General features: G+C 40.2%; 1 protein-coding gene across 1 annotated transcript in view; it reads left to right on the forward strand.

The window, feature by feature from the left end:
• The window catches only part of LOC118418713 (proteasome subunit beta type-5-like), a 4480-nt gene extending 3174 nt beyond the window's left edge, over positions 1–1306 (forward strand). The window contains exons 6-7 of the mRNA XM_035824777.1: positions 2–138; positions 822–1306. Of these exons, the coding sequence (XP_035680670.1) occupies positions 2–138; positions 822–910 (226 nt within the window). The 3' untranslated portion in view covers positions 911–1306. The remainder of the gene's footprint in view (position 1; positions 139–821) is intronic.
• The last annotated feature ends 7422 nt before the right edge of the window (positions 1307–8728 follow it).

Below are 8728 nucleotides of genomic sequence, written 5' to 3' on the forward strand. Positions count from 1 at the left end.
GCGGCTCCACGTATGCCTACGGTGTGCTGGACAGTGGGTACAGCTGGGACATGGGTGTAGAGGAGGCATATGAGCTGGGCAAGAGGGCCATCTACCACGCCACGCACAGGGACGCTTACAGCGGCGGTGTGGTCAACTGTGAGTAGACTTGCCATGTGTTTATGACAGCACTTAAACCATATAAGTTATATCTGTATGTAACTAACAAGGCACCATATGGTGTAACACTTGGAAAGACTCACCATGCATTTTGGTGAGAGAAAAGGTGTGCCTTGGCTGTAACAATTCAGACCCTTGTGCATCTTGTATTGTAATTACCAAATTTTACACCATAAGTTGTTTCACTGATTACATGATGTATGTGGAAAAAAAGCCAAAGCCACCCTAGTTCCTTACAAACAGCTGTAAGCACAAGCCCTTTTTTTAGAAGTGCAGTGGGGTCATTAACTTGGCAAGGGATGGGTCTCCTTTGAACTCTTCTTATGTAAGATTTTTAGAACATCGACTGTGAGATGTCAAAGACAGACAGTTGCTTTTGTTAGGGTCACATTTCAAGTCTGGGGTCCCACATGGCAGTTTAGGGGAATGAAAAGTGTGATACAAAGGACAGCAAAATAACACAGATAGGGGCCAAAAATGATAAAATTTGTTTAAATGTACTTAATCAAACAATGGATAGTGAATGTGAGTGAGTTAGATTATTTTTCTTTTCATCAAACAGTCAGGCTGGGTCCCAGTTGGGAAATATGACCCTAGCATTCACCTCTCACTGCAAAATTGAAATTTGTAATGTTGATGATATTTCTTACCTTGTTCCCTAGTGTACCACATGAAGGAGACAGGCTGGATCAAGGTATCCCAGACAGATGTCATGGACCTCCACTACAAGTACAAAGAAGAAAAGAAGTAGAAGATGGTGTCTCCTTACCCTCCATACTAGTTCTGATATTCAAGCTGACTTGAGGATAAATGTTCAAATTTCTTGGTAGAATATTTAAGAAAGTCACTAGTCTGTTACTAAACTTGTATACTCATATGATGTCCAGAATTTAGAATCACTGCTCTCCAAAGCATTGTTTAATCTAGTTCAACAGAACACCACTGTGTGTAAAAGAGTTCCTGATGATGTATTTGAGGCTTTTTCATTCAGCCCACCAGACTTTAAACAGTAAAATAGCACCGTACATGTAGTCCCACAAGTGTTAAAGGGCAAGAAAACAACAGTAGTGTACATGATTGCTGTTGTCTAGGAAGGGACATGTACAATGTACTTTCTATCCTGGGTAATAAAGATTATCATACTGCACTAGTCTCTGGGAGTTTTATTTCAATATTTTTAAAGGTACCTTCTTGGAACAGTAAGGTAATTTTATGGCTCTCAAATGAATATAGATTTACACCTAATGCTTGGGTATACAAATCTTTATTGACATGACAAAAGTACAGCGCCTTTTGTAAGGGATATCTATAGGATGGATAAGTCAACATATTGGGTCTGGCATGTCATTTACACTATTGGTTCTACGGTATAAGCATTTGTGGATATATTTGCCTACTTGTATGCAGTAAGGGTTATCGCTTCCCAAATGTAGTTGAATTTATGTGTAGAGCAGAGAGTAACAAATTCTTCAGAGCAAGCAGAAAGAAATGTGAACAGCTAAAAATGTATATGTAGATTGTTGAATGGTTGAAAAGAAGCTTAAAGTTATGTAAATCAATTTTCATGTCAAATTTCTACAATTTTGTATCATAGTAAGTGTTATGTGTTGGTTGACAAGACAGGCTTGTCATTTCCATCATCTTAGTTTTCATGTAAATCCTCCAGCAACCATATGTTGGCGGCTATTTGAATTGTATTTGGATCACAGCAGCAGCATTTAACAGATGTAGGCAGTAATGCAACTTGGTGGGAATGACGTCAACTGAAAAGCCTGCCAGGTGCAAATTGATTGGTCCATAAAAAAAATTATTCAGGAAGGAATTTTTCAAAAACAGGTCTATCCAGGTAGCCTCAGCAAATTTCTTTCAAACTGCAGCACACTCTCTAAATTACATGTGAATCCTATGCTGGCTGTTAGGTTTGCAGTTTCTAGTTATGTTTACATGCAATAAGATACAATAGTGTTTGATGTACATGTGTTTGCAGTACCTTTCAGTGTACTATGTTAATCATTAGGGTGTGCTGTTGGCCAAAGGTCATGTAGTTTTTGAATTTCAATGAATACTGCTGTACAAAGACAGCATATAACATGTACATTTGTACCCAACCCTACCCGTGGCCCCACAGACCGACACATGCCTTCGATTCAAGTCTTAGAATATTCAAACACTTGGTGAGACCCAGTACTTTTAAAATGACATGTATTTAATTAGAAAGTTGCACCTGAAATAAATTGTAAAGACCGGAGTATCAGTAATGGTATATAATATAGCTAACTGGAGTTATCTGTAGGATGATGAACGTCTTTCACTGAGTGTGGGAAGTCGGCACTTATAAGACGGTTGAAGAAACTTCAGTGAAAATAATAGTGGATAATATAGTAAAACGAAGGTCTTACAATGTCACAGCACATGCCTGAACAGTATTTGTGACACATTTGATTTAAATGGCAGCCGGGGGTTTAAGCACCATAATTGGGATACAATTTTACAGGGTGACGCACAACCATGACAAGAACTAATCATCGAGCCTGAGAATTAATGGCCCTCCCTCTCTTGCGGTGATAAACGTGGTCCTTAGGTTTTTAAGACAGCTACTCATCAAAACGAAAGGTCCTGAGGTGTCCCTCATTTGTCTACCTCACGTAATGTACTTCATTTGCTTAGGGAGGGCTTAAATGTGGCAAAAGAAGAGCTTTTGAATCGCCTCCGCCAACTTGTGTTGTAACTGATGTTTCCTTTAAGAAAGGAAGTGCAGAGAAATATAGGAGAAAGTTGCACCTTTATTTAAGAACTTTTGATAACGGTACATACTAACTGAAGATGCGTGCGCATGGGTTGATGAACGTTGTTCACCCACTGGGGCAAGTCGGCACTTATAAGAAGGCTGTAGAAGAGCTTAACTGAGAATAATCAGAAAGTTGCACTTAAAAGAACTTTTAATGAGCGGAGTATCAGTAACGGTACATACGTACTGAAGATAGGTGCATGTAGCTATAGGTCAATGAACGTCCTTCGCCTCAGGGACAAGGCGGCACCTAGAAGAAGGCTGTAGAACTTAACTGAAAATAATCATGAATGATATGGTAAAACGGAGGTGTTAAAATGTATCAACCGCTACTAATCAAAAGGAAAGGTCCTGGGGTGTCCCTCAGTTGTTTCCCTCACGCAATTTAGGAATTACTTGTGGCAAAAGAAGAGCTTTTGAACCGCCTCCGCCTGCTTGTGTTGTAACTGGTGTTTTTTTAAAGAAAGGAAATGGAGAGAAATCAAGGAGATAAAATGATCCGTATTCATGTATACATGTTCATACAAATCAAGGAAGGTATTACCGGTTAATATTCTTTGACGTGTGCAAGGTGGCGATCAAGGATTCGGTAGACGGAAAAAAAGTGGCAGTTGCCATGGTGTGGGCGTAGGATACGTACATGTAGGGGGAGAGTTTGAGCTTGCGCAGGAGTGGGGGCATCCCCACGTTTCTACAGTCTGCATGCCCACAGTCAAATAATTGTTAAACTAAAAATGCGCCAAAGGTAGGTGATTTATCGAGGTGGTCTGACAAAGCAAACATGAAGAAGCCACTGACAGTACATGATGTGCAGTCCTTCATATTCAATTGAAGCTTCAATCATTTACGATGGAAGAACTGCACAGCATGTACTGTGGCTTGTTAATGAGAAAGTTCCTTGCACATACTGGTTGTTTGTTTTGCAGTCTGTAAAACATTGATCAACTGCCACGAAGACTGATAGCCACATTGGTCGTAATCCCTCTAAACATATTCAATAGCATTTCAAGTCCATCAGACTCCCATCTTAAGCTGTGATTCTTCTGCTCTGTCCACGAAGATAATACTCTTCTTCCCTCTCCTCACCTGACCCCTTCTCTTGCAGTCATTCTATCGACCATGTAGTTTGTGCTTAGTAACCATAGTAATTTGTTTTGCTTAGACCACGTTGATTTGATTATATGGATGACATCCTCTGGGAGCCCCCAAACTGATGCGAGCGTGCGAACTTTGGCCCCCAAAGAGTTGCCTTCATCATTAAATCTAAGTGGTTTGGAAGGTTGAACAAATGACCAGATACAGATATAATACCGAACAAAAGATTCTTTCTTTTTTTGTATCTTCACGTCTTCTTCTATGACCTTTGAATTGACGTTGACATTAGTGTACGTTTCTTTGTTATGTTGGCCTTTTGAAGCTGATTTGTACAATTTAAAGCGTGGTTGAAAACGTTTTATTTCATTTTTGGAAACGATAGAAAATTGATGCGCGCTCGAATGTCATCCATATAATCAAATCAACATGGCCTTAGTTTGTTTCCATGATATTGACGACAGTAGCCACAGTGAAAATGATGTTTAACAAATGCCATGGCATTTCAGGCTAAATGGTCAACCACTTAACTTCATTGTTGAAAATTCTGGCATGTCCAGAGAAAAGATTATGGTGGTATTTTATATCCCTTGGAAGTCGAAGCCTTTTCCATCAGGCACTCATACTTTCCATTGCAACATCTGCATGTGAAACTTGGACACTAAAAAATTCTGATGAGATTCCTTTGCTTGCCTTCAAGATGCCTAAGGGTATAACACTACGTGATCGTACTCCAAATGACGAAATCAGAGCTAAGCTAGGGATAGAGCACTTCATTGTCGATGCCATCCGGTTATGAAGGCTAAGATTGTTTGGCCATGTACGAGGGGCGGTCAATAAGTAATGCCTCTGACCCATTTTCCATAGTAGGAGATTAATGAAACTTGGCACAGTTATCAGTCTTTCTCTTCATAGGAACCACCCAGAGTTATGCATTTCTCCCATCGTTTGATGCAGCTCTGGACACCGTTTTTGTAGGACACCCCAGGTTGGTCCTCCAACAGATGCCTCATCAATGGCAGAAGAGGGACGACCAGGTCTGGGAGCTGTTTCCACAGACTTTCGGCCATTTCTTTATTTCTTTATTATATTTCAGCCATACATAGTATGGTGAAATATATTGTATTCGTAATGTTTCTTTCTTCTTTCTCCTGTCAACTCTTCAAAGTGATTCATCTCCGCCGTTCCTGGACCGAATGACCTGAAATTTGGCACAGGGGTAGAATGGGCCAATACCGTGATGCTTTTTTCTCAGTTTTTTCATATCTGCCTCTAAAATGATTTTATTGAGATTTTGTGGTCAATTTTAGACCAAAACTGTATATTTTGGCCCCTGTACCCTGGTATTACAATCAAATGAGCTGAAATTTGACAGAGATGTGCCTTAATAATGCCCCCATATAAATTCGATAACACTTTTGGTGTATAGTACAACAAAATGCTTATTTTTGCGATTTTTTGACCAATTTTTGACAAAAAAGGACACTCTTGGCCCCTGTACCCTGGTATTACAACCAAATGAGCTGAAATTTGACAGAGATGTGCCTTGATAATCTCTTCATATAAATTCAATAACACTTTCGGTGTACAGTGCAACAAAATGCTTATTTTTGGCCAATTTTTGACCAAAAAAGGACACTTTTGGCTCCTGTACCCTGGTATTACAATTAAATGACCTGAAATTTGGTATAGATAGGCATTAGATACTTGGTAACAAGATTCAAGTAAAATTTTTGACATAAACAACTTTAAAATGATTAATTTTGGCACTTTTCTGAGGGGAACTTTGTTTTCTTTTGGCCTCCTGACGTGACCTTCCGTGACCCCGCACAGAGCCACACCTGTGCGCGTCAGCCGGAGAGTTAATTGAATCAAAGACCTAGCCAATCAGCGAAGAGGAGGCCAAAGGCTAATTAATATTCATAAGCGGGGCCTCATGATCCCGTATATAGCAGTGTTCCCGCCAGTGGGAGCGAAGCCCGCCTAAGGCTCTCGCATTTTAGACTATTCAGAAGGCTTTATATTGTATCAGTTCTTAGGGGCATATCTATGCTAATCGCAGCAGTCACTTAACTTCTCTTCAGGAGTTTAGCGTAACACTATTTCAGGTCAAACCGTCAAAGGCAACTAAAAACAAACTTTAACGTTACTGAGTTCAACAGTACTTATAACTTGTTATCCGAAGTTGAAACGCTAGCGATGGTATTTTCGCTGCGCTGTTAGCTCCGTGCGACTGTTGTTGACGGTCTTATAATGGTATATTTTGCACCCCTGTACCCTGGTATGAGTAACATTTGGTATAGATAGGCATAAGATAGTTGGTAAAATGATCCAAGTAAAATTTTTGGCATAAAGTACTGTAAAAGGCTTAATTACAGCACTTTTTTTAGGGGAAATTGGTTTTCTTTCGTTCTCCATGCCATGACCTTTCGGACGTTCACCCCACAGAGCCGACATCTGCACCTGCGTCTAGCCGGCAGGAAGAGTTAATTCAATTAATGGTTCAGCCAATCAGCGAAGAGGAAAGCGAAGGCTAATTAATATTCATAAGCGGGACCACACAATACGTTAACTTGAAGACTCAGGCCGTACAGACTTCTCGCCAGGATTTTTTCAAAGCGTCGGACAGGGGTCCGGGGGCCGCCGAATGTCCCTGGCGGGGTCCAGGGGCAGGGCCACTGTGGGGGGGACCCAGGTGGGCGAAGCCCCCCCCGGAAGCTCTTGCATTTTAGACTATTGAGAAGGCTTCTTTTATCAGTTTTTTTAGGGCCATATCTACGATAATCGTAGCAGTCACTTACTTCTCTTCAGCAGTTTGACTTTAGAATATTTCGGGTCAAAGCTTCAAAGACAACTAAAACCTCATAAACAACAAACTTTACTTAGCTCAACAGTATACAAAAATATTGTACGGGTTGCCATCCTTAGTTGAAGCGCTTATTTATAGCGCTAGTATCTTCGCTGCGCCGTTAGCCGCCGTGCGACTTTTGTTGACGGTCTGATATCCCTACGTCGCCGCCTCGCTGATATTCCCACGGGCATTTTTCAAGAAAAATACCCAGCAAAAACGCTGTTCTGCGTCAAATTCTATTCTATAAAACATGTGGGACTCAGTGTTACAGTCTAAATATTTTGTAGAAGCACCGCTGTAGGAAAGAAGGTCCAAGCAATGTAAAACATCACGTAGCATGAAGTTCGCTGTCAACTGGCACACAGCACATGACTGTTTGAAACTCTAAGTCTAATCAACAGCCGTGTTTGATTGATAGCCGGCGGTCCTTTGATGAAGTCGGCGAAAGGTGCGTTAGTTAGAAAATCTGCGTTTAGTTTTGATACGTAATTATAAGTTAGACAGTGGCGAGAATGATTATTTTCTCATCAATATTTCTCTTCAGAATTACTTGAACTTAATTGTACATCTAAACAATTGGCTTACCTGTGCAATGTTTATATGATTAATGATCAGTGTACTGAAATCATGTGTAACGTATGGCTCCTAGTCAATAGATCAGCATTTTCTCTATAGTGACCACCTGTCTATAGTGGCCACATTTCCTAGTGCTGTTGTTGTTTGACATAAACTTTGAACATTTAAATTGTAAGTAACTTTAAACTGCCAGAGTTTCAGCCCAATAAAACACTCTCAGCGCCAGGGTATGAACAGACTGACCAGACAGACGAAAATAAATCCTCGAACAAGGTTCAATCGTATCTTCCGGGTCTGGCAGGAAGTTGTTAAACTAAAATAAGAATAGGCTCGATGGCTGATTGCGTACAAAGTAAAACAGTTTAACAGTTTTACAGCTTGAAGAAAACAAACGCTCCTACAGTACCTGCACCTGCTTGATAATTATTAAATCGTATGCCCTACTTGAATAAAAAAAAAAGTTCACTGCAATAATAAATGTACCCACATCACAAGGAGCTTATACTTTTTTAAACTTACACCTAGTTATCGTACTGAAAATTGTTAATGACATTACATGAAGTCATTCAACAATTTTCAGTCATGATGAAAATTTTCTGAATGGAAGGTGTGATTATTGTCATTTTCTGAAAAATAGAAGCAAGCTCTGTTTTTACCTGGAATCAATTCACAATACCAGTCCACTTTGGGGGATAATGTACTGTTAATATGATGTTCCATTTTTGCGCAGGGGTGATTTGGAACAGTCCAATGTTGCGTGGGAAGGGGTATGGCTGAAATATGCTGTATTTGCTCTTAAGCAAATGTCGGCCTTTCTAGTTTCTTTATTTGAATTTACCACATGCAAAAACAAGTGGAAGGGAGGACAAAACAGGTGTATCAACACCTTTACAAGTTGTCCTCCCATGTTTGAATTCAGGATGCCAGCGTTTTACAAGGTCATATGATGGGGCATCATCACCATAAGTTTCTTTCATTTCATCAAAAGTCTTCTTTGGTGTGCGTCCTTTCGAATACAAAAACCGGATCACTGCGCGACACTCAACTGGTTCCATTTCACACCTGGTCCATTTCGCACCTGACTCAGTTCAAACACCAGTAAATTAGAAACCACAATTAGTTCTGAGCTCTTTTTTGCAACACAATCTATAAAGATATGAATCATCACACATACAAAATTTCATCTAAATCAGACGACTGTTAGTGGGTCAGGGGCATTACTTATTGACTGCCCCTCGTAATGAGGTAGCCACCAAATACTT

The sequence above is a fragment of the Branchiostoma floridae genome, chromosome 6 (assembly GCF_000003815.2).
Source record: "Branchiostoma floridae strain S238N-H82 chromosome 6, Bfl_VNyyK, whole genome shotgun sequence".
NCBI lineage: Eukaryota > Metazoa > Chordata > Leptocardii > Amphioxiformes > Branchiostomatidae > Branchiostoma > Branchiostoma floridae.